General features: G+C 31.1%; 4 protein-coding genes across 10 annotated transcripts; 3 read left to right on the top strand and 1 right to left on the bottom strand.

Annotated features, from left to right (window-relative positions):
- Window positions 1–488: 488 nt before the first annotated feature.
- On the top strand, window positions 489–2,821 carry LOC122395084 (polyadenylate-binding protein 2-B). Of its 2 annotated transcripts, none has more exons than XM_043392399.1 (7): window positions 489–602; window positions 1,598–1,734; window positions 1,881–1,995; window positions 2,075–2,142; window positions 2,232–2,473; window positions 2,587–2,679; window positions 2,750–2,821. In XM_043392399.1, the coding sequence occupies exons 2-7, from the start codon at window positions 1,600–1,602 to the stop codon at window positions 2,781–2,783; spliced, it is 687 nt and encodes a 228-aa protein (XP_043248334.1). In that variant the 5' UTR covers window positions 489–602; window positions 1,598–1,599; the 3' UTR covers window positions 2,784–2,821. The 2 variants fall into 2 exon arrangements, with proteins under 2 accessions (XP_043248334.1, XP_043248335.1); XM_043392400.1 differs by having other exon boundaries at window positions 505–594.
- Window positions 2,822–7,142: 4,321 nt separating this feature from the next.
- Window positions 7,143–11,671, bottom strand: LOC122395449 (protein zyg-11 homolog B-like). Of its 5 annotated transcripts, XM_043393042.1 has the most exons (12): window positions 11,532–11,671; window positions 11,317–11,426; window positions 10,934–10,999; window positions 10,538–10,847; window positions 10,203–10,428; window positions 9,915–10,109; window positions 9,424–9,818; window positions 9,203–9,348; window positions 8,716–9,104; window positions 8,198–8,567; window positions 7,679–8,015; window positions 7,143–7,528 (listed from the first exon to the last, which is right to left on the bottom strand). In XM_043393042.1, exons 4-12 carry the CDS (start codon window positions 10,665–10,667, stop codon window positions 7,401–7,403), a joined length of 2,316 nt encoding a protein of 771 aa, XP_043248977.1. In that variant the 5' UTR covers window positions 10,668–10,847; window positions 10,934–10,999; window positions 11,317–11,426; window positions 11,532–11,671; the 3' UTR covers window positions 7,143–7,400. The 5 variants fall into 5 exon arrangements, with proteins under 5 accessions (XP_043248977.1, XP_043248979.1, XP_043248980.1 ...); XM_043393044.1 differs by lacking the exon at window positions 11,532–11,671 and having other exon boundaries at window positions 10,203–10,389; window positions 11,317–11,420; XM_043393045.1 differs by lacking the exon at window positions 11,532–11,671 and having other exon boundaries at window positions 10,203–10,368; window positions 11,317–11,420.
- LOC122395450 (PP2C-like domain-containing protein CG9801) lies at window positions 11,657–14,581 on the top strand. 2 transcript variants are annotated; one of them, XM_043393046.1, is made up of 7 exons: window positions 11,657–11,795; window positions 12,151–12,457; window positions 12,532–12,758; window positions 12,821–13,021; window positions 13,093–13,390; window positions 13,638–14,127; window positions 14,287–14,581. In XM_043393046.1, the coding sequence occupies exons 2-7, from the start codon at window positions 12,291–12,293 to the stop codon at window positions 14,500–14,502; spliced, it is 1,599 nt and encodes a 532-aa protein (XP_043248981.1). In that variant the 5' UTR covers window positions 11,657–11,795; window positions 12,151–12,290; the 3' UTR covers window positions 14,503–14,581. The 2 variants fall into 2 exon arrangements, with proteins under 2 accessions (XP_043248981.1, XP_043248982.1); XM_043393047.1 differs by having other exon boundaries at window positions 11,671–11,778.
- A 1,617-nt stretch (window positions 14,582–16,198) lies between these two features.
- On the top strand, window positions 16,199–26,217 carry LOC122395342 (mucin-4-like). The gene is made up of 15 exons (XM_043392826.1): window positions 16,199–16,632; window positions 17,001–17,181; window positions 17,276–17,356; window positions 17,463–19,028; window positions 19,099–19,350; window positions 19,441–19,542; window positions 19,757–19,861; window positions 20,173–20,317; window positions 20,409–22,861; window positions 22,943–23,353; window positions 23,454–23,657; window positions 23,747–24,279; window positions 24,446–24,689; window positions 24,884–24,986; window positions 25,074–26,217. The coding sequence occupies exons 2-15, from the start codon at window positions 17,077–17,079 to the stop codon at window positions 25,811–25,813; spliced, it is 7,044 nt and encodes a 2,347-aa protein (XP_043248761.1). The 5' UTR covers window positions 16,199–16,632; window positions 17,001–17,076; the 3' UTR covers window positions 25,814–26,217.
- The last annotated feature ends 805 nt before the right edge of the window (window positions 26,218–27,022 follow it).

The raw sequence follows: 27,022 nt of genomic DNA, 5'->3' as shown, positions 1-27,022 counted from the left end.
AGGTGCATAGTCTATTGTATATTTCGTCTGTGATATTACTATCGAAAGTATTCGAAAACTATCGACGACAGCGAATATCAATAATTTAAAAACCTACTGTAGTATTTTATGAAGCGTACATATCTAAAGTACAATTTTTAATATTTAAAATTGATAATGGCATTATTTCCATTACATCGACACAATACGCATGTGACGTTATAATCAAACCGACAGTAATATAAATAACTTATTTGTAATATAAATAAATTTTTAAAAAGTACCTTATCCGAAAGGAAAATCGTTCTAATGTATTCTAAAATTTATTTTGTATATTTGGTGAAACGTTAGTTAGGTTTCTATGTGTGCGAATATCTTTTTCATTGGTTAAATAACCATTCAATAAGCATTCCTGAATCTTGTTATGACCAATCACAAAGGAGATATACATTAAGGCGATTTTCTAATCTCTATAATCCTTGAATTGTGTTCATCTTGTTCCATGGTAGCGTCAATCTCGTTTATCGAATTTGTGGAACATCGTGGTCTGCCGATCGGAAATAGTTATTAAATTTGTTATAAAATTGTTATTTTAGTTAATAGAAACGTCTGAAGGTATACTCGTACGTTACAATTTTTGTGTAATTAATAATAATAAATATTAATACTCCAAATAGATCGCAGTGGTTGTAAACGTACAAAACTCTTGCATTGCACGTTATTGCTATTATATTTACTAAACTTTATTGTTATTTAAATAATTTTTAATTGTATTTATGAATATTATTAAGATTTACTCATATACAGTAATTGTTTCTTTGTTATGAAATTTACTTAAAATAGTTAATAATTTTGTATATGTTATGTTTAAATATTGTACACATTTTTAATACTAATTTTCATTTTCAATTATAAAATTGAATTATTTTTCATATAAAGAACAAATATAAGTAGTAAAGTTTGCACATAGAGTAATTTATGTTTGATGAAAGCAATATTAAATATGTCCTTTTGTATTCATCTTCTTATAGATAAAATCCTTTAAAACTCGTATAATAGTTATTAATTGCAATGAGATAAACATTAAACTTATAATTAGATGTATTAGAATTGAAAAAATTACTTAAGTTTTACAAAATTTTTAGTTAATTTATAGTTTACGTATTTGTTAATTAACAAATTGAACGCTGAGCAAATTTTGCATGTCTTTCCACTCTTCCTGAATGCCCCTGTGACATTCTGAGCTATCTTAAGTATTTGTTTAAATTCTGTAAAAATTAGAAACATTCGATATTTTAATGTTGTAGTGATGATTTTACAATATTTTCAATGATGTTAATGTTATTTTAAAGTTTACAAGTATAATAAGGTTCATTTAAGGTAAGCATTATATCTTAAAGCATTGGTTAATAATGATCAATGCTATTAGAATAGATAGAATTGTAGTGGATACCAATGTTTGCCATAGCATTCAATCTGTTAAAATAGCTACACTTTAAATTGTCTGTATATATGGTTATAATGATAATTAAACCATATATACAACAATGATATACGATTGTTTTTATATTACATTTACAATTGTCTATGTAAACATTTATTTTTGACTTTATTACAGAAATGTCTGAATCAGATCTTTTAGCAACAGATCACATCGATGGTCTAGATGGACTTGAAAATGGTCAAGATGGAGATGCTATTATGCAGTGTGATGGTGTAAAACGTGAATTGAATGAAGCAAATATTGATGATCCGGTAGTTTATTTTTTCTGTTGTAAACGTTTAAAAATCAATAAAATTGCATGAAATTTTACTTCATTAACAAGATTATATTATTGGATTACTGTAAATATATAATTGCATTATTATGAAAAAAAATTCCTTTAACTTTTCCGCTTTAGGAATTGGAAGCTATTAAAGCACGTGTTAGAGAAATGGAAGAAGAAGCAGAAAAATTAAAACAATTACAGTCTGAAGTGGACAAACAGATGAACATGGGTAGTCCACCCGGTATAAGTAAGTTGTAAATTTAATAAATTTGCGTGTACAACAATTTAACACGAATAGTAATTGCATAGTAATTTTCAATTTTCAGCAAGCCCATTAAATATGTCGCTCGAAGACAAGATGGAAGTTGATAATAGATCCATTTATGTTGGCAATGTAAGTGAACATTGTATATAAATAATCTTGGTGTTTGTGTTTTCTTTTAATTTGATATTAATTTATTTGACCTTTACATAATCATAAAGGTTGATTATGGTGCTACAGCAGAAGAATTGGAACAACATTTTCACGGTTGTGGCAGCATCAACAGAGTAACTATATTGTGCAATAAATTCGATGGGCATCCCAAAGGTTTTGCTTACATTGAATTTGCAGAACGCGATTCTGTACAAACTGCTATGGCAATGGATGAATCTATGTTTAGAGGACGTCAAATTAAAGTCATGCCTAAAAGAACAAACAGACCAGGACTCTCAGTGACGAATAGGTGCTTAAACTTTAGTAATATTATATTTAAAATGATCATTGGCTTGGTGGTTTTCTCCTTTAAATTAAAGCATCCGTTACTGTAATACGAATAATATTGTAATATATTTTCAGGGGACCACGGGGAGCACGAGGCTACCGAGGTATGGCCAGAGGAATCATACGTGGCAGTGCATATTTCGGGTATAGACCCATAAGGCGACCTAGGTAAGTTTCAAGATTATGAGTACTTTTTCAATTGGTACAATTTAGAATATATACTCTTATTGTTATGTAGGAGTTACAGGCGAGGTTACTACATGCCGTATTGACTGTTTTAAAACAGTTTACTACTATTTTACAAATTAAGGTAAGTTCTAATATTATCATGGTTTAAATTATCTTTTTTTTATTTTGTCTGTTTCCTGTGATTGTTCAAACATAAAACGTCCAATAAAAGGGTAACTAAAAACTTTTTATACTTATAATTAAATAGTTATACATATAATATAAATAATTATGTGTTAAAGATAAATGTTTCTCATAAATATTGTAGTATCTAATAGCATTATAAAACGACCATAACTAATTTAGAAAAATCATTTCGTTTGAACAATCAGTGTATATATTATAAAGCAATACAGTTATAGGAAAGGCTGGTGAAGCAACGAATCGCTTAGGTATTACATATTGTTATAAAGACAGTATGAATACTAATAATGAATACTGAGTAAAAAGTTACCATACATTTACTAGCCATTCCTGAATGATTGTAAAAATATTATTTCTCGGTGATGATTAACGTATGTTCTTGATCATTATTTTAATATTCTAATGTATCTATATAATTTATTTAAAAAATTGTAAATTTATGATACTAATAATTTTAAATTTAAACTATTACAAATTATCCATTAATTTTCTACAGTGAAGATTATGGAATTTCTATTTAGATACATTGGCTTTGATAGGAATGCCACTTACTGTGCTCTAAGTTTTATATTCAGCCTTAACACATGGTCATATTTTAAATATTGATAACAGAAAACCTATATCGAAGTAGTAATTTTAAGAATATAATTCTGTATTTTAATTACACTTCAGCTAATAACAAATTTGAATTACTCAGAATACTGCTTTTTGTTATAAAATTCTATAAATACTTGTTCTTTTTTTTTTATAGTATACACAATTCTACAAATAATAGGTGTTCAGTTTCATTATACGATATGGTCATGTGCACTGTAAAGTTAGATATTGTAAGTTCTTGTGCATATCTTATTTATAGGTTACACAAAACTTACATATTTATACGAACATGCATTACAGTATGATGCTGCTAAGGTGTTTAAGTAAATTCTTATGATATGTCCACAGAAAAAAAAACTGATACGATGGGAAAAAAAAGACAAAGAAAAAACCTCATGTCAAAAGAAAAAAAAAAGATTGGACAAAGATGGGCACAATTAATCATATTTGATTTAATGAATCATATGAACATTACAAATGTAGATCAGCGATGATTTGCTATTGCAGTTCAATTGTGTTTTTATATCATATTTGAACAGTTGGAATCCAACTGGTTCTGTAATATCAGCCTTTATTAGTTTTCCAAGATTTTCAGTCCAGCTAGATTACAAAAATACATACAACATTGGAATGTTAATAAAATCATATTAATTTAGAAAATTCCCCCGAATGTGTTTGTGTATAATTGTGTAATTCAATTGTTACACAGTTTGGAAAAAAATCTTGTTTATATCTCGAATGTTATAAATACATAAAAAGTATATGTCTTTCCTTTTCATACAATCTATGTAATTGTAAGATATTATCATACATAATTAATGTTGTAACAGCTTCTATTTATCATTTGTATACTAATTTCTTAACAATATATGTATAATTTTTCCTAAAATAGAAACACTTTTCTCTTTTTCCAACTTAACGTCTTTTTTTTTTAGTTTGTTTTAACATACAGAACTAGATATTTTAATTATCTATGAAAATTATGACCTATTTAAATTTTATTGAAACATCGTGCATTTAAAATCTAACAGTTTCTATTTAATAAAATTAACGTAAAATAAAATAAAACTTTTATAATCTACATACAAATAATTGTGATTGTAAATGTTAATAGTATTAAAATATGTTAAGATAATATTAAATTGACACAAGAAAGAACAGTTTTTGTAGTATATACAAAATCAAGAAATTATAATAGGATCCTAGACAATGGTTTTAGGAAATTATAACAGAGCAATAATCATTTTAAAAATATTTTGGTATAATATAAAGGCTGATAGAATAATGACAAAAAATGTTACTGTGTGTATTATTACGAAAATATATTTTCAATAAATGTCCAATACCTTCGATTATTTCAGTAAAACGCGCATTTTTAATGTCAAACTTAAAATAAGAATTGAACTGCAATACAAATATCTAGAGTAATATCATATTACTATAATACTAAATTTTGTATGCATAGTAAGTGAAAGTTGCTAAAATTATGTTGTTATAATTCTCGTATAGAGTGTCATGCATTGATATTGATGTGCGCAACTTTCATTTATTTATTACTAACTATACATCTTCAATTTTATCTCAAACACATTGCTACTAATTTGTAAGATGCGTGTAAAATGTTTTTGAACCATTAATCCACTGTGCTATGATGTTAGGGGGAAGAGCCAAGTTTCCACACATTAATGATCGAGCTACATTTCGTAACGTTACTTCCATGTCGCTAAGTATTTTGCAGGTGCAGTGCAGCATCAGCATCAATTGAGTGATAATCATACAAATTTCACGAACAATTTTTACGTTCCATTTAAAAAAAAAAAGAAAGAAAAAAAAAGAAACGAGAAAAGAATAATTAAGATATAAGTGTAACATATAAATGTAATATGATTGGGTGGTAAATAAAGATTTTCTTGGCTTAAATTTCGTACGACGACTTCTTTCGATAATAATCGAAATAGTTCGAATAATCCGCCAATACGTAGGTTCAACGCAGAAACTGCCGAAATCTTGGTATGTTTTTTATCATCTCTCTATTGTCTAAATTACCTGATAAATCGTCAGCATATATTTCATCGTCACTCTTATCACTGTATGAAAACATGTTTTAGAAATCACGTCTGTATAAATGTACATTGTACAAGCGAATGAAACTCTTTGTTTAAGTTTGTCTATCAATATTTTGCTGAATGTTTAGATAAAATACAATAAGGTTCGTACTCGTTAATTAATGCATGAATACGAGCCGAATTTTTGGACGAGTTGCTAGAATATCAAACTCAAACCAGAAAAAGAAAGAGCTAAGAGACAATGTGCGATAGTACTTGGAGTCAAAATGGTGTCGTTTGAGCACCTTTCCTCGATAACAGGAAATACTGAAAGGGCTAGTAATTCTGGATCTTTAACCCTTAATGTGGAATGGGTAGGAGGTAGATGGTATGCTTATGATCTTCGGATTAGGTGATTATAGAACATAGAACCCAGATACACCAGGCGTTGATATGCCAAGTAACACTCCACTGTTAATGCATGGCTCTCATTCTCAAAGATTTTAGTTTGCTGGTAAATAAAGATACACGTATATACTCGGGTCAACGAGATGATTCACTGAAGATAAACAAAGTGCTTGATGTGGTCAATGTTGCGACTGCAGTCATTGACTGTCAAAGGACACTTACGAGTCACATTTAGGGACGTTTGTTTTAGTTTGCTGACTCACCCTCGTCGGCCCGAGTATACGTCAGGACTAACAATATGTTTAAAAACATATTAGCATGTGTTTATATTATTACAAAATTAGGTAAAATAAAAGTAACACCTATAAATTAGTGATTTGCGTTTATTAAAATTCAGTAGCATTTAAATCGACATATTTTTTTACATTTCAGATCAACAGTTAATGTTATTGGAAGGATAAATTTTGTTCATACAAATTAATGATATTTTTATAACAGATATAATCAGAATATTGTTACATTTATTTTATTAGAAATTTATATTTCATTCTATCTTTGAAGGCATATATAAATGCACAATTAATCTCTAAAGGTTTAGCAGTACTTATTAATGGAAAGCTTGTAAAACATTAGTGTTAACAGTAAAACTGAAGACCTGAATTTAAAACGTTAAAGTATAACAATACAAAATAATTACTATATATTTTATAGGGACTATATAATAATGCAAACAAATTATATTTTTGAAGCATACTATAATCATAAGATTCTAGTCTAATCACACTATCTTTTATTTTATTACAGTATTAACATCAGTAACATTTATTTAAGCGTTATATATACTATATGTATGGTTTTTGAGTAACACGACTATCATTATTAATACTGTTTCAACGGCCACGCGAGGTACATGAAGTACCTAGTTTTAAGAAAAGTACAAATACTTTAAAAATATTGGTAAAAATGCACAAGTCTCATATTAACATAATTAATATTCAATTTATTAGACTAGAACCTTAAATATTAGTTATAATTTGTAACTTTATAATATAAAATGATATATAATATATAACAAATAATTAAGTTAATTCTCAAAACATTAGTACATAATGTTTAAATTGATCGATTTTTCGATTAATATATATAAATATAATTAACAATTAAAAAATATAATATGTCATAATAAAACATTAAAAATTTATCTCTCCCGAACTCAATGTATATCTTTAAATATTTCATTGCATTTTTATAGTGATCAGATTTTTAATTCAGGTCCTCAATTTGAATCTACAGAATTTAATAGCAATATCCTGGACTTTCGCCCCTCTTTTGATAAATGACCATGTTCATATAATAGTTTTATTATTTGGTCTAAAGAACAGGATATAAGATTGCATAGATATAAACATTGACTAGTATACCAACTTCGTGGTACGCAAATTTTGTTTTGGAAGGCAATAGTCGTCGTTAAGAATTTTTACTAATCATTTCAAGAATTGATTGTCGCAACCTTATTATGTTTGTATGTGAAGTTATTAAATTTGTTAATATCCTTACGCCATCTTCCCTGATTAGCATGCTGCAGTAATGTTTTGCTACAAATTATAAGAATTTAAATATAAAACAGCACTTCTATATTCGTTGGTATTAATATATCTAAATATTTATCTTCGTTTTAAAAAAATTATACTATTTATAGTATTTCTGTACACTAAACAAATTTCAATTATAAAAAATATGCTCACGATTTTTTGTAATTACATGCAGTATTGCCCAAACTGCCCAAAGTTGAACAGGAGCATCCGGACAACGTAGAAGCGGGAAAAATGGTTGAAAACTTCTATAAGCAACCATTTCTCCTTGAGGTGTACGCCAACATGTCACAGTACGAGCTAATTGTTGTAATAATTGATCTCTATTTTGTAGTAAATGATTTCTAGACCACAGTTGGGGGCCATCGCTAAGCAACTGTGCAGTAATGCCTGCCGCGAAATAAGATACATCAATATGTGCAGAATCCAGCAACATAGAAAGCATCCACATAAATTTAGGTATCATAAGCCTTGGCCTCAAATAATTAACCTATAATGAATTATATGGTTATTAATGATTTAATAGTAACGAAATAATAGCTACCTATACTATAAAAATTAAAAAAAGTTTTAACTAAACTTAACATCAAAATTAAAGAGTAATAGTATTTACAACAATATTACTTGCTTGATGATTAGCTTTCAAATGATAGAATAAATTACAGTACAAACCTCTGCTATATTATTTAGCAACCCCAGTACTTTAATTTCAACGCTAGACTCTCCTTGAAAATTTTCAAGCATTAAAAGAAACAATTCCATTCCACCTTCAGCTAGAAAGGCTTTACATGTTGCAGCACTTTCGTCAGTTAAATTCCAAAGAACACTTAATGTAAATTTCATTGTTATATCTATTGATTTCGATTCAATTTTAGACTTAACTATTGCAAGTAATACAGACATATACTGTGGCTGAGTACCCAGCATAGACGTTTCTGCCAGTGTTATCTTTCCTACTAACATTGAGGAAATAGCAACAGACATACGAATTATTGATGGGTCGTTAAAAATTAACAACGAATTCATTACTAATTTCACGCATCTGCAGAAATGAGAAACATTTAAATTATAAAATAATATTATAAATTTAATTTCATAAGCCGAAATTTCAATATATTTTAGTTTTTTTTTTTTACTCAAATTTGAAATTTCTTTCTAAAATTTTCATAAAATTTAGAAATTTCAACTACCTGTATTTGTCGAAGGTAACATCCTGTAGAATTCTATCACTACATAAAGTCAGTAATGTATTCATCTGAAGTCTATGTTGTGTTGGATAAGATTCCATCGCTACCATAGTCAATTCCACAACTTCCTTAAGTATTGATGGGTGAATCATAATAGCGAATTCACCTTTGGAAAGATTATAAAGACATGCAGTGCATCCTATTTGCACATGAGCTTCGTGTAGATTCTCTTTCATTGCAGATAACACTAACTTTATAATATCAACTCGTGGTTCAAGAAACATATGTGATAATCGGAATAAATTAAATAAACATTTCTCAAGATAATGTGGCCTACATGTATATCTTCTAAGAGATTCCTTAAGTTGGGACTCTGTTGCTGTACCACTAACCTATAGTAAAAAAAGTAATAATATTTTATAATTATTTACAATTATCCAATTCCTTCTAATTAGAACATATTAATAGTTGTATTATTATCATAACTTACAACAAGATCGGGTCTATAATCTTTATTAGCTGAATTTATTAAACTGTCTTCATAGCAAGCATCTGTATTTACAAGTCCCAAAAACTTTAAATGCCGATGAGCTTTAATAAATTCTTTTAAGTCTTTCGTATCTATATCATTCTTAACTAGAATGAATAGAAAAATGATCATATATTATTCAGATACTAATAGAAGCAACGTGCTGAACATGCAATACCTACCAGATAAATCTAAATTTGATAGATATGGCATACAATGTACAGCTTTTAAAAACTCTCCTATTTTTGGTCTTACAGGCCCTAACACGTAGTAACGAGAATGCATATCTCTTTCATCAGAAATATCTAAGTTCCTCAATTCATTTAGCTCCAATAATACTGAGATTAATTTTGAACTTTCATTTATTTTCAAATTATACATACTAAGAGACTTTAGACGATTTTTACACTTTTTTAATGGTGTTAAATCATCAACACTTGTACATGAAATATCTAAACTCTCTAGTAGAGGGAGGTCTTCAACTACTATTTCCAAACCATGTTTATTAAACTCTGTTCCTGATACATTTAATGTACTCAGGGCTCTCAATTTACTTAACGTTACTACCACACAATACCTGTTATAAAGTAAAAATATACATGGTATAAACATTATCATATACTAAAGAAATGTTTTATTTGTTACAAGTCTGAGAATAGTTAATATCGAATACCGTGAACAATCCATAAAACTTCCTTTTGCTACGCTCAATGATCTGAGGTTTTGTAAACTCCAGTCACCTAAACAACTTATCAAATCATTAACAGTTATCTTTAATCCATTTACTACTAGCACTTCCACTTTATGTTGCTTTAAAACTTTTAAGCCTTTTGCTGTTAATGCAGATGCATCTTTTAATCGTACATGTCTATAAAGTAAAATGAAATATGATTAATATTTTACTTGTACATTTATTTCTTAATAAGTAATCATTCCAGTTTGATAAATACTACATAATTACCTTAGCCTAGTTGATTTTGAATCGAACAATGTCATAGTCAAGTCAGATATAGTTTCCTTTTTGCAAAGGTTAGATAGTAACTGTTCCGAAATTTCAGTAGGCAAAAAAACATCTGGTTGCCTAAAACTAAGTCTTGGTACTAACAACACATCGCTAGATGTCCTACCTATTGTCGTGCCCAAAATATCTATATTAGTATCATTTACTGAAGACTTAACTTGCTGATCTAAAAATTTTATATTTTAACCATAATTAAATAATAATAAAAGAAACTACTTTACAGTACAATGAAATGAATGTTATTCTAAAACATTAAAACAATTAATCTTACTTACTGCAAGTTGTCGTATCCAGTGAACTAGAGGAATGTTCTTCTGCATCGTGAAGAATTTTGCACAAACTCCAAATATTGTCACAGATAAAATCAATGCAAACCTCGCGTAAACTTCTTGGAGACCCAAACATTTTATACTTTTATTTACATACGCGTATGATTCTCGTCTTTCTTTAATTGTTATTTAAATAATTAATTGTTCCAAGCAGGCTAGTTCCATTTCATCCTTCCACATTTGTTTCAAAGAATCTATTACAACATACGCATGTCTATAAACTTGATACACTGTGATTCCAATATTAAACCATAAACTACAAGATAAAATAAATTAATTTCCAATGACAATTTGCACATACGAAACAAATCAAAATACGTCACACGTAACTTATTTACTTACAATAACAGAATATGTCATCACTATCTCACTCAAAACAATAATTTACAATTGCATAGGCATCAGTACCTAAAGGGAGTATAAAAAAAAAAAACTACATACATCATTTTATTTCCTATCATGTAGATGACAGAATTTTAAATAATGATTACGTAATGACAAGTCCACAAAATGGAATAAATATTTGTGTCACTATGCATCTAAACGCATTGTATATACTACGTATCGGAACGAACTTGTGAGGCTGCGAAGTTATTTGTTTGACGTACGAACGTTTACCGCACAATCACGGTATTTTAATAAAACGATTAAATTCTCGTGCGAGTTCCTTTGCAAGTAGCACTTGTACACAATTATAAAAACTACAAAAAATAGTAGTCTCTCACCTGTGGAGAAAACGCCATATTGACTTGCCAAATGTCTAAACAGACCAAAAAGTTCAAGCTTGGTTGTATGTTGTATATTGTAAAATACGTGAATCAGATTATTGGAGACACTAATACGTTCGAGCATAAAATAATGTAGATTACAATTTCATTATTCGATTAATGCTGAAAATAGTATTATATGATATATAATGATTTTTATTAGTTACACGTACCTCAATACTGAGGGAAATCAACATTTCTATCCCCTGATCGAAACAATTTACCATTTGACGTGTATTTGCGTATGAAACTTGAAAACCCTTAATGTTTAACTAAATTTGTTCATTTTTGGAGACATAGTGAAGCAAGTGTAAATTCTACTTGTAAAGGAATTCATCGGTTATTGACACATTATCAATATGGCGGTAATGTGGGAAACGATGTGCTTCTCAATGTATATTACGAAGTCATTCCTGTATGGTAAGAATTTTTGTCAGGTAAGATTGCAGTATCTATATAGAAATTGTTCAAAAATATTTATTTTCCTAAACATAACTACTGTTCTGTGTCGCACAATTATAATACGATCTTAAAATTATAAGATTAACGAATTTCGAAGAGGCTGATTCATAATGCAAATATCAAAGATTTGAAAATTACTAAATTTCGTATCACTTTAATTAATTTTATCAGAATTTTATTCTATTACATCTTTTACAAATATAAAAAAGATGGTGCAAATAGAATCTTTCCTAATTAATTGTTGATGAAAATCTTATACACCGATAGAGTATTATGTGATTAAAATTGGTAATATATTTATAATTTATTTTCCATGTTTTCTCTTTAAAGGTTTAAACAAAAATGAGCTTCAAGATAAAATCATGGTTTGAGATCATTGATAAATGTCAATCATTTTGTAATATCATGATTTATTATAACTGATATCAATCAGTATTCTACCTACACCTAAATTTAATTTCTTAAAAAGAATGCCAAGCTTACGGAAAAAAGTTGCTGGCTTTATGCGGCAACTATCTATCAGTAACTTGGCTGGGGCTGTAGAAAATATAGGTCAAGGAGAACAAACTGTACGGAGTCCTAGATCATTAACACAAGATTTTACAAGTGGTTGCTTTATTACACGATACCTTGATGGGTAATAAGTTTAAAAAAATAATGCTCAATAATCAATATTAACAATAATATTTGACATATAAACCGCATTTCTAGTCTAGAAACAAAGCAAGAAGGACCAGCAATCGTACATGGTAGAAATTCAGAAGAATTGCCAATTAGACAACTTGGAAATTTTCAAGAAGACAAAGAAGTATTTGCTGCGCATACTGGTCCGGATAATGGATTAGCAGCAGTTAATCTGCAACAAAAACATTTAAGTATTAATGATATTGATATAGATTACATTGATACGTTAGATCAAGGTGAACAATATAGAAACAGTAAGTATTAATACCTTTTACTAAATTTTCTAGCAAATGTAAAAACAAATCGCATTTTTTAGCATCTACAATAACAACGCCCACAATTGCGGGTATTACTAATTGGTTTAACCCCCATGAAATGACATATGGAATTGCTACTACATTATATGAGAAAAACCCTACAAATGATACAAATAATGGGGAACCAATTGCAGATTGTTTTGGAATTGTAACAAGGTCAAACTCTGCCATTTTAGCACTTGCTGATGGCGTTAATTGGGGTATGATTATTTTCAAATAATATAACTTTAGATGAAAGTATATGTGTGATAACAAAAAAAAAAATCATTAGGTACCAAAGCGAGTATTGCAGCTAGATCTGCAGTACATGGAAGTATGGAATACTTGAATAAAGCATTTTTTAGTCCTTCAATTAATAATGAAATGACAACAACGAAAGATGTTTTTATAGCACTACTTCGTTCATTCCATGCTGCACATTCGTTAATTCTCCAAGAGCAAGGGATGCTCACTACATTAACCGTATGTGCAGTCCTTCCACTGCCAAATTCTGACTCTAATACAGCTCAGAAAAAATATATGGCTTGTACCTGTAATGTTGGTGACAGTTTAGCTTATGTATATTCAAGGTAATATAAATAAAATGTAGTTAGTCCTCAAATTATGCGGATTCGTAGATGCGCGGTTATAATCTAATTTATATCCGTCATTTTATAAATATATATTTATTCGCATAAAGAAGCATGTATAGCTCTATTTAATTTCAATTATTCGATTTACGCGAAAAACTTTGAAACAAATTAACCATGTAAATGGAGAACTTACTGAATTAGAAATCATACTGTTTGGTATAAAAATAATATTTGGTACCAATAGGAAAACTGGAGTCAGGGAAATAACAAGAGGATCTCATGATATTCATTGTATGCGCGATATGCGTGATGCTCTTGGAGCTTTAGGTCCTGTAGATGGTTCCAATCCTGAATTAAATAATTTAACTCTTGCAATGACTGAAGTTGAGAGTGGCGATATTGTATTCTTGACTAGCGATGGAATTTCGGACAATTTCGATCCTGTGGTTGGAAAATTTGCTGTTTTACCATGCCATAATAATGTACCTGATTCAACTGTGAAAAACCATACCGAAGGAAGATCGAAAACGCGTCGAAAATCTACAGAAAATTTAAGACACTCGGAATCCGGCAATAGTAATAGAAATAAATCCAATTTGCCTGTAGTCGAGGCATATCAAAGACATGAACTCACGCTTCTTAGGATGGAAGATTTGTTACGAAGAGGTGTATCTGGAGAAGGACCACCGTGTAACAGTGCCAAACATCTTTGCGAACTTCTATTGGATTTTGCAGTAAGTTATTTAAAATTTAATTGGATCTATATAGTAATATGCATGCAATTCATGATTAAAGTTTTGTTAATAAACAGCAAGTGAAAGTAAGAAATGTCAGATAAAGTAGAATGCTCAATTTCAAGTACTAACATAAGTTCAATTTTTGTATATAATAAGGTGCGCATAACTGCTGCCAAAAGACGAATATTGGAAGATACAGATTTATATTATGCACGAAGTAAAGATGGCCAATTAGTTCAACTTTCCAAACAAGAACAGAGAACTCGACGAATAAAGACATTGGATAAGGTGTCCATGATTCCCGGAAAGTTAGATCATGCAACAGTTGTAGCATATGTAGTTGGATCTTTTGATTCAGAATATGGTTTATAATTAGCCATATAATATTATTTACAGTTTTTATTTTTAAGAAATGTAGTAAATTAAATTGTTTTTATATAAAATTTTTTTTAAACACGTTAAGTTAAAAGTACTCTTTTAAACATTGTAAATTTAAGTTGTTTATACTATTTTTTTGTTATTTAAAATAAAAAGAAATACATGTGCTTATTCTGTATATGGCAAAATTTATTTAATTATAATTATGAATCTAATTTATATGATCTATGTATATAATGTGTATATGCAGTATAATTATGTATGCATACACATACACGATATGTATGAACACATGTATAGATGCACGCGGTAGTGGTAGACGTCATTTTGAAAACTGTCTGCTAATGACAATTTATAATATTTGAATTTTAAATAAAATGGCACTTAAAACTTATTTGTCACTAAATTGTGTTAAATTATCAGTGTCGTAATTAAATAAAAAATTTTTAAACAAACATGTATTTTGTTTAAAAACTTAAAAATGCTATCGTATTAAGATTACCAGCAGTTTCTGTTTACTGATTGGTTATAAGTAAGGCATTGACCAATCAGGATAAAGATTTTGCTAAATGGGTGCTGCAAAAAGTTACAGTACCATAACCGAGGTGTCGCCAATGGTAAAAGCACTGGGATTTTATAGACTTGTGCTAATGGCAGCCTTGACAAATACATGATGGCCGTTGCCACCGAATAGTGTAACGCGTACATGGAACTGTCGTGTGCCAGAAAAGTTTATTATTTTAAGTAGAATTTTTCCTCTCATGTACTTCGTACATGTTGTTTTTGTTTGCAAAGTAATAAAACGTTGTGTACAGAACTAAAATCATGCCGAAAGAAGTGTGAAAAAACGAAAAATCGCAAGAAGAAAACACGGGTGGCAAAACCGCGTTCGCGGAGGTAATATTGACAATTTTTCATCACGACGCTACTCGCATTTTTCCGCGTCAATATGAAATACATGTATCCAGGATACCTTCTTCGAGTTTCTCAGCTATTCGAACCGAAAAATTTTTCACAGATGGTTGCTTTTTCTTTTGTTTACGCCTTGTCAGTTGAGCTTTTGTTGTGTGCATCCGCGCGCCGCTGGTACCCATAAGTGAGAGTGAGATGTATGCGATTCCTGTATGCGTGTAGTAAGTGGCTTGTGTGGCGTGTATGCTTGCACACAGGCGTGCAAGTTATAACCTCAAAATGTGTTTCCAGCTGTCGAATTTTTATACAGAACTTTTTTCCTTACCATAAAATGATTATTTATACCTATAAGTGTCATTGTACCACAACACTGTGATGATTGCTATCCTATTATACATGATAGAATTTCTCAATAATAATACGTATTTTGTACCATAGTAAAAGTTTCGTTAAATTCCAGTAGTAACAATTCAATTTTAAATCAAAGAGAAGTAATGTTGTTTGAATGATATTGTAGGACACATTCCTTTATCTGTAATGACTAATTACATATTGTTTACATGTTGCAGGATACAAATTAATCGTAGGATTTTGGAAGCCATAAGTGTAGTGTGTGTGTGTGATACTTTAAAATAAATTTGAAACGTGAACCAGCCCTGAGTCATAATAATATCAAATGAAAAATGTTCTGATAATAGTGCTTTAAACATTTATGAATTGGTAAATAATGTTTATCGAATGCTGCTTGGAGTTGGGATGAAACAAAACGTATATTATTTATAAAGTGACAGCTAGAATTGTTTTATATGAGCAATTTCTAATGTAATGTCATGGAAGATTGTAATTCATTTGTGTTTATACATGGATGTGATCTTGCAACAAATGTATTTCAAAGATAAGTCGGAATACTTTCAAAATGCAATTGTGCAGTTATTCTTTAATGGATAATGTAGTTCGAAAAAGAACTACCTGTTGTGTGCAACAAATCAATACCCAAACATGGTTAGCACTAAAGCGTGATATTAGAAGCAAACACCAACAATCTACATAAACATAAATATTCTGGAGAGATAAGAAAGTGCTGTTTAAATAAACGGGTAAAATACGAAGTTACATGCATGACAGGAATAGGAGACGTAGGTCGCAGACGCGTTGAGTGGCGCCGTAGCGCAAACACAACTTTTTCCTGTCATTGAGCTAACACAATCAGTGGTAAGTAATTCATATATAACAATTATTATCATAAGTAAGCATAAATTAGTAAACTGGGTCTAATAGAGATATCTACATAAATAATAGTTTAAAACTTAATACTTAATATTTTTACACAATAATTTATGTGCTAAAACATATCTGATTATTATAACTGTTATTTTGATTATTTATTTTTAATGTATATTATAAATATGTATATTGCTCATTTGCTGTAACAATACATTTTAAAAAATACTCAATTCTGGTGATTTTATCATGTAATAGTCTGCTTTGCGGTTGTAATTCCAACGTCGCGTTTCATGAATTATATCATTATTGCAGCAGATGAGTGATATATCTATATATATCTATGTATATGTATATAGGAGTATATAGAAGCAAGCTTAGATAAGCTGAAAAGGTGGCTAGACGCTGCCCAGAGTAAAGAGGGGCTGCGTGGGCATGCAGCAGCCTCAGTCACGCCCTCTTCTCGGGGACTCAGTATCCTCTACAACTTCCCCGACTGCTCGGCGTAACAATCCTGTTGCTGTTTTGACACATCAACAAGTATGATCTTTTCCTATACCATCTTTACCTATACAACTAAAACTCGTCTTGTATTAATACTAAGTTTTGTTTTATATCGCATTTTGATTTTCAGTTACAACAATTGCAACAACTGCAGGCTCAAAATTCGAGTGGTCAGTCTTTGACATTTGCATTGCAACAAACATCAAATAATGTAAGTACTTTTATTCAAGGATGTATAAAGTAATGCGTCGATTTAATATTGTTTTTGTTACTAAAGGAAATGAATATTGGTTTCATTGTAAAAATTTATATTACAGCCACAAGACCAAGGAAATGGGTCAACGACTGGAAATCACATAGTATATGTAAACCAGTTAAACCATTTAAATCAGGGAACCATAAATCCCTCGGGGACTGGTATGGGCCTACCCCCGGCCACCCCCACTTTTGGGGTGGGCCTTAATATGGGATTGCCACTATCACTTCTAAATACCAGCCTTACATCCCTCACATCTAATGTTATCACTACATCAAATCCTCTGCTCAATTTGGGCCTGCCAAGTATAAATACAGGACTAACTACAATAAATCCTAGCCTCAATCAGTTGAATGCTATAAACTCCAATTTAACCTCGAATATTGGTTCAAACAGTATTAATAATGGTTTATCTGGTTTGGGACAAGATCTAAATAATATAAATACTGGAATTAATAGACTCAATACGTTAAATTCAACGAATATAAATTCTGGATTATCAAATGTTAATACTGGAATTACTAATGTAAATCCAAATTTGACAAGTTTAAACTCAAATGTAAACCAGAACCTGACCAGTTTAAGCACAAACTTTACTTCTTCAAGTTCTGGCGTATCTGGTTTAACTGCTATCAATCCAAATATAAATGCAAATTTGAGTACTACCAGTATAAATTCTGGTGTAAATCAAGGTCTCAATCGACCTGTTAATGCTTTAACAACTGGATTGACTCAAACTAGTCTGAATTCCAACAGTACGCAATTTCCATTCCAAGCCATACAAAGTATACAAAGTATTGCACCACACATTGTTGGATCAAATATTGCACATGTACCAAGTTCTGCCATATCGCAGCACCCAAATTCAAACGTATCTACTATTTCACAAATATCGAATACTGGTACCTTAACAAGTTCCAGTATATTCACAAGCACTTCTAGTGAACCAATTCATTCGACCACAGCAAATGTGAATCACGCCTCGAACGTGAATCTCACTACAAATATTCCACATCTTGGTACAATGCACTCGAATTTATCTAATGTACCAACATCTAATGTACAGCATATATCTGCATCAAATGAGCCGAATATGTCACTGAGTCATAATTCTTCTTTAAGTTCCTCTCAATCAACTGGATTTCAACCTCAGCGACAGTATTCACAGGGAATTAATCCTGGCTTAAGTTCGTCGGTTACATTAACGGGCTCGTCTCAGCCATCAAATGTGGTCAGTACGATAAATACTGTAAAATCTATGCAAAACATTCAGAGTCAAAATATTAGTTCTCCAAGCAGTCCATTTTCAATACCACTGAAGAGTCCAGCGTCTAATATTGCACCACCCACGCCAAGCCCTAGTCCTAATAGGCTGTTACTTAGAAGTCCAGCATCAAATTCAATACAATCGAACAGAAATAGTCCAAGTCCTGTTGGAACATCAACCTCAAATAATAATTTTAATATACAAATGCAAAGTCCAATGCAGAGTCCAATGAGTGTTAGTCAAATACAGAGTCCTGTACTTAGTCCATATCCTCCTGCAAAAAGTCCTCATCTATTAAGTGGAAATAACTCTCTAAACAACAGAAGTCCAGCACCTGGTGGAAGTCCTGGTCCACCTGTGGTAAGAAGTGATTTTTCTATTCGCGCATTATAAATAAGATCTAGATTTCAATAATTTTTTTAAATTCCAGGTTAGACCTAATACGCCAATACTGCAACAAGGTATGCAAGTATTGCAAATAATTCATGGTGCACCACAGGGGTATCAATCAACACCAACACAGTTGGTAACTAGAACGCATCTTTTTGGAAATCAACAAATTCAAATAGCAACAAGTAAACCTGCAAAACAACCGCCGCAAATTCTACCAAAACCTCCTAATCAACAAGCCACTGGATCACAACAAAAGCAACAACGCGTTACTACCACGATCACAAATCAAGTAATATATGTTTTGTTTTATTACAGCTTTTTCAGTTGACTTAAAAACTCATTATTTATAGAATTATTTAATTATTATTATTATCATTAGGTGACTCAACAAACTCAACCGCAGTTAGTACTTGCTGGACCTCAACCAAATCCCACAACAGCTACAATGATACCAACAGCACAGGGTCTCCTACTAAACCAGGTAATTACAACTGACTGTTTAATGTGTTTATCATTTGCATGCAATTCATTATGTGATCATTCGAAAATATCATGTTGTGCCTGTTTTAGCGGTTTCCAATATTATACAAAATAATTTAAATATGCTTGATTTCTACGATAATGGCTTTTATGCATTCTTTAGTGTCACAAATATCTGCTTTGTGCTTCATATGTTTATAACATTTCATACATAGGTATTGCCGTCAACTGGACCCGTTATTGTACAACAGCAACCAGGTGGGGTTCAACTTATTCTAAGAACGCCAGCGAGCGCCCAACAACAAACACATACTGCACAGGTGATGGTTTCATCCATGCAGCCATCCAATTTCATCATGTTCAGTCATTGCTTATCTAATACTTACATAGAATATTTTTTATATGTCGTTTTAAGTGTTACTTAAGATCATTAACAAATTATTCGTATTGCGTCATTATTAGATTTTATATACATTTTCACGTTTTACATTCGTATATCCAAATTTTTGATAAATTACCAAAAAGAAATTTAATAAACATTTTATAAAAGTAATAATACTAAAAAAATACCAAGAAAGAATTTTTGTCGTACAATATACTTATTTAATATATAAAATCTGTCCTTTTACAGCTGACACAACAGCAGTTGGTACGAGTTGTCACAGCACAAGGTATGCAGTTACAAGGTATTACTCCTACGTTTTTTGCCGTACCTAATGGTTTTCCTCCAGCTGCCTCACCAGTAATTAGACATACTCCATCTAGCCCTGCACCTTGTAAGTTTTGCAATTAATTAATTAATTATTATTTTTTTAAATTAAATGTTACATTTAAAAATATGAGAATATTTCTTTTTTTTTCATTTAGCTGCAAATTCAGGGTCTGGCAATTCTATAGTGATTCAAAACGCAATGGTACAAAGCCCTCAACCACAGATTTCACAAGTAGGTTCGGGTACCAATACTGGTAATACTCCATGCACGCAAACTGTCGTTGAACAAACTTTATTACCGCCACCGAAGAAAAAAGCGAAGAAAAAGAAAAAAGCGAAACGGAAAGACGATGAACCACCGAAATTAGATCTTGCTAGTATAATGAAAATATCAGGAATTGGAGATGATGACGATATTTTTGATACTGATCTCACAACTGAATCAGATGTTTCTTGTCAAGTTCAAGTTGAACCAAGTTCAGGACAAAATATAGGACAACTTTCATCTCAAGTAACTATACCTACCAGTTCTGCTCAGAATCTGATACAAGTACCTGCACCAAATACAACGAATACACAAACTTCGGTGTCTCAGACATTGAATAGTCAACTTGTTGCCCAACTTCAGATGCCTGTGCAGAATACAATACAGGGCCAATTGCGATTTGCTCTTGGAGAGGATGGAAGAGTTGTTCTACATCGAACTCCCGAACCAAATCAACCCGAAATGGATCAAGCAACTGCTCAAGCATTAATACGATCATTGACACAAGGCGGTGGACAAAATTCACCGATTATTTCTCACCTTCTTGGGCAGGCGCAAACTACAACACAGTCCACACAAAGTACCGTATTACAAAGACAGAAATTCGTTAAATCGCCTTTATCTTCATCCAGTGTTTCAACAGTTACTACTACTGTAAGTCCTACGGGCCTTCAAAGTGTTACTTGTGCTACTAGTCCGCAACATGTGCAAGTATGCTCAAAATCAAGTAATCAGCAAAAAAGTGTAAATGTTCCTCAAGAATCCAATCCTGTGTTAAACGTTTGTGTCCAAAGTAATCTTGGATCGTTACAAACATTAGACATGCAAGCATCGAAAAATATTAATGTACAAAATCTCATACCAGCATCAAAAACTATTCAATCACCTAATTCTAACCTTGTGCAACCAAACAGTAATGTTTTAACGACTTCTGATGTTATACCAACAAAACCTTCGTGTACCACATTTAGTGTACAGAGTTCTCGATTGTCTAATACAAATCAAGCAACTAGTAATCAACAAAATTCTAATGTTTCTACACAAAAATCTAGTCAAGTGCGACTTACAAATGCTTGTGTAACTACTAATGTGCGACAAAATTTAAGTAAAATATCACAAAGTGGTGCTCATGTACAAAAACCTTTGTCAAATAGTTTAACTGTACAAAATGAACACAACTTAACAAAAAATAATCAGAACCTTCAGCAGGGGAGTCAGCAGGATTCTGTAACATTGCAACAAGAAACACCAATGTACCAGCATAATCAACATCAACAAATAACAGCGCAGTCTGTGCAAACGCAAAACGTCCAACATGTTTTCGAACAAAATCTTCAAACTTCTGGATCAAATGTTCAACATAATTCTGTAAACATGTTGCAACAACAAAGTTCTTGCAATACTATGCAACACGATACCATGAATGTGTTACAACATTCTAGTATACAACAAAATATTAATGTTCTACAACAAAATGCAGCTGGTAATGTACAAAGCATTGAACAAAATCTACAGTCTGGTATTAGTGATATGGCTCATGCGCAACAGAATGTTATCACAAGTTTGCAACAACAAAATACATCTGCTATTTTGCATAACACGAGTGTACAACAACAGAAAGTTGTTGCGGCAAACTCGTTTTCTTCTGTTAATGCGCATCATTTTGAGACTCAAAATACGGCTAACGCCATACAGCAAGGGTTAAATACACAACAAAATAGTCAGCATCAAAATATCGTTATTACGAATGCCCCTCCTTCTAACACTATTCAACAAAGTGAATCTCAGAAAGTAGAAACCCAAAGTACAATGCTTAATTCGGCAGCAAATAATATGTTAAATAATGCACCAAAAATTACACCAGAAATTTTAAATGCATTGAGTAATTTGAATCCAAATGACCAACTGTTAATTGCAAATGCAAATGGACAAATGCAAGTAATAAGTCAACAGCTGTTGCAACAGTTTTTAGCTGGACAATTAAATACAACTAATCAGGTACAGAATCAAAACCAAACTCAAAAAATAGTGATTGGTGAACCAGACGCGACCAATCAGAATTTACAAGGTGTACAAATTAATACTCCAACAAGTCAAATAATTGTAAATAGTTCTGGTGGTGCTCCTACTATTCAAAATAATATACAAAATATTGTAGTGCAAGCTGCGCCTTCTCAAATGCCACAACACATACAGATTCAAAATCCCGGTTTTCCTAGTCAATTTATTGACAATCTAAATCAACAACAAATCAGAAACTTAGGTACTAATCAACCAAAGAAGGCAAAAATTGTTAAAAGGACAAAAACTGTTGTTACTACTCAAAGTACTGGAAATGCCCAGGTACGTGGATAAACTTAATTTATAATATTTGTTTTATTTATTACCCATCATTTTATTTAAATTCACAAATTGCGATAATAGGTAACGAAAACTGTTACGGTTTCCCGCCCAACTATGATATCAACGAATACAACCAACCTTCAGAAGGTTGATAATTCTAGTAAAGCAAATGCTGTGGTATCTCAGAGTACAAATCCAATTAAAAGTGAATCTACTCAAATTGTCACAAACGGTCCTGTACTTCCATCTTCTCCTGGAAGTCACATGTCAGTTCCTTCAAATGGTCAGATGGTTCAAAGAGTACAGACCATTCAACTTCCCGCTCAAAAACAACAATTACTAAAAAGTATACAGTCTCAAATACAAGCTATACTAGCTCGTAAATCGAATTCGCAATCGGATCAAACTGTTTTGACAAAATTGTATCAAGAACAAGCAAAAATTTTAGCAAGTGGAAAGATTGTCAGTACTACAACACATTCCGTTAGTAGTGTAAGTAGTGTAATCTTATTTTGTTTTAAAACAGAATAAATTTATTTGAAAATTCATTTAATGACATAATAAAAATATTATATAATTTTGTTCTTAATAGAACTCGGATGCAAATTTCAATGTAAACGCAGTTACGACAATAGCATCGAATTTAATTTCTCAAAATTCTTACAAAAATCAAACGTCGGCTGTACAGACTCAAACGCAAACATCTACAACTGTAGTAACATCACAGAATTTGAATCCAAGTACGCCGACAACTGTGCAAAATAATACAACTAGTAGCTATATAAACAATCTTACAGTAAGTAATGATTTATTGCATTATAATTATAATTACGTTTATATCAATGTCTATAATTAATTTCATCTAATATTATAAATTTTTTACAGACATCGCAAAATGTGCAAGGACAACAATGTGTACAGAATAATCAAAATGTGCATCAAGCGCACACAAAACAGCACAAAATTTATCAGAATCATGGAAACCAGATATTGAGTCCGTCCTCTGCCAATATGCAAATTTTCTCACCGCCAATTACCTCTGTAGCCACCTTGCAGGGCAACGCACAACAACTAACTCCAGTCCAAACACAACAAACAGGAATGCAACAATCAACACAATGTCAAACAGATCCATTAGATATCAAACCAAACATACAAATGTCAAGTTCTGTAAAACAAGAACTTCCCTCACCTATTCAAGTACAAGTTCAAACTGGCTCTCCTGCAGGTCAGGTAGCCTCACCTAGAATGATTGGCAAAGGATCACAAAGGATTCAAAGTCCTGTAAATACCAGTGGCAGTTCGAACAAACAGATTGTCAGTCCTGGCAGTAACTCAAGTCCTTTAGTAAGTCCAAGACAGGGTGTTAAAAGACCTGCATCTAGCCCAATTTGCAGACAAATTAATCGTAGTGACCGGTGAGTATAATGTTACCATTATAAAAATGTAAGATATCTTTTCAAATTCGTTGTTAAATAGACCAAATGAATATTTTAAGTAATATGTGTAGCGAACATGTGTTAATTGATTTATTAAATTTTCCGTGTTGCACTTTAAAATACATTTGTATTTTCATGTTTACAGATTAGAACAACAGTTAAAAATTGATCAAAACGGTGCGATAAATCCAGATGTTAATACACCATTTTTAAGCAAACGTGATGCTTGTAAACGTCTTGTAAGATATCATTGTTTAAATGAACAAGTACTTAGTTCGAAAGATTTGGCAAAAGCTGATGAGATATTTGAAGAAACAGCAAAACATTTGTTAACAAAATTCAACTCTATGATGAACAAGTACACGTACCTTCTTCTGATGGAGAGCATGGTACGTTAAAAACTGTTGATCTTATTTAGATTTTATTTAAAAATATATTAAATTTCAATAATAAATGCATCTTAAAATTGTAAAATACACAAAGGTGCGTGCATTAAACTACTCACATTTTTCTATTTAATTTGTTATATTTGATATAATATAGAATATTTACAATGAAATTGTTAATTAAAATAAAATTACAGAGAGAAGTGAGGACATCAGAATTGATGATGATTGATAGAACGTTTGTCGCAGAAGAACAAAGTATATTAAATAGGTTACGAGAACAAGAGGCTAAGGTTAATGGTATGTTTTTCAATATAAACATATTAATAAATGTATTTCCGTTGATATCTTATTTCGTATAATAAGTATATTTTTGATGTTTTATAGAAGAATTTAAAAAAGAAGAGAAGCCATTGGTGCCAAAGGTTGAACCTGGTCTTTCAGAAGAGGATAAATTATCATCACCATTAACTAATGTATCTGTGAAACGTGAATTAGAGGATGACTTCCCAAGCGACGAAATGGAATGTAAACCAGTGATTAAGTCAGCAAGTTGTACTAGTGGTGATTATGACGAGTGGGTAGAAATTCAAAAAGAACTTGGTGTATATCCATCTACCACAGACTCGTTTAAATGTAAAAATAGTAATAATAGTGGTAGTAATAGTGCGTGTGCTGTGGCTGTTACAAGGTCGTCAAAAACTGAAAGAACAAGAGCGAACGGTGAATGTCGTGCGAATGTACCAAGTGCGAGTGTTTCTGGAGTTCAAACCACAATTGTAAAAGACAGTTGCGAACAAGATAATACTCCAGTTTTCGAAAGACGTTGGAGTAGCGCTACAGATCTCGAACGGGATTTGTTAGAAGATACAGACAGCCTAGATGGACTGGCCTTACATTCTCAAACACAATGTCCAGGCTCTCTTCATATAACTAATGAAAGTGGAAATGGTAATGAACATGATGATATTACCGCACAGGTACAATCTGCTATTGATAGCATTCTTAATCTTAAAAAACGTCCTACAAATACATTATCTGGCAGTAGTGGTAACAGTGCATCACAGTCCAGTGAATCAAAGGACACAGTGCTTGACCAAGCAGTCCGCAGCATTTTAGGCTCGTGACCCTCCTTTAATAAAGTATGTTAAACAAGTGAAGTTAATGGTGAACATCAAGCTAGTTGTTCGTTTTGAAAATTTTAAAAGGACTATACATTCTTTTTGGTGATTTTTGTGGTTAATGTGAATAATATAAAAAAACTATGTTTGACATTAAGAATGCGACATTGTTTTTGGTAATGCATATCTAAAATCACACAGATTGTTGCTAAATTATTTGTACAAATCATGCAGTCCCTGATTTCATTTATACATAAATTAAAACAGACTAACTGGATTATGCAATTCTACGTATTTTTCCAAAAATTCATCAAAATTTGTTTCTGCAATGGCAATAACTATTCATAATATAAAAACATGTATACTTTCCAGTAGTCTAGCTGTAATAAAGCCATCGCGTTTACCTAATTCTAGCAGCTGTACATGTGGATAGATAGACAGATAGATCGATAGATAGATAGTTAGATAAATAAATAGATAACTTGCTCAGATTTTTCAATCTGCCACTTTGTAATGTAATTTTGTAAAAAGTAATTATTTAAAACAACTTATTCCACTTTGTCTGTAGTACTTGTAGAGAAATCTTACGGATACTTAAAACTGGGTCGGTAAATTGTACATACGTTTTTAACGTGTATTATTAATATTATTATTGCTATTATTTGTATTATTGTTATTGAGATTTACTCTCAGAATTATTATTGTATTATTATTATTAATATTATTATTATATTATAATTATTACTACTATTATTGTCAACGATACCATCATCTCAAATGATGAGGTTGTATGGTATAAAGAGAAAGTAGTGGTTTAAGAGACTGAAATGGAAGACAATGAAAAACATAGAAGGCAAATGATATATAAGGTGAAAAGGGAACATAAAACCTCTATATTAATTTGAATTCATTTCTATTTAATGTATATGCAGTCTTAAATGTTAAAACGCAAAATCAAACTGGCAAACATTTTTTAAGTAGATATAGTATTTTACAACTTTTTTGTCATCACGTAAAATCACAATAGATCTGGGTAAATGATGAGTACATGTGTAGAGAGCACATGTGTGGAAAAAGGGTAATCCCACATTGGTAACATTTTAAGCAAATGATAGATAACCGGTGAGTAAGACTTAGAAAGCAGATCTTTCTATATGTGCCTTTTTATTTTTTACATAGTTGATGACTAATATATCTTGTATCTACACCTGACTC

The sequence above is a fragment of the Colletes gigas genome, unplaced genomic scaffold (genome assembly GCF_013123115.1).
Source record: "Colletes gigas isolate AHSC1104 unplaced genomic scaffold, ASM1312311v1 Colletes_gigas_Sc00005, whole genome shotgun sequence".
NCBI classification, from domain to species: Eukaryota; Metazoa; Arthropoda; class Insecta; order Hymenoptera; family Colletidae; genus Colletes; species Colletes gigas.
This window is presented reverse-complemented; position numbering and strand designations above follow the sequence as displayed.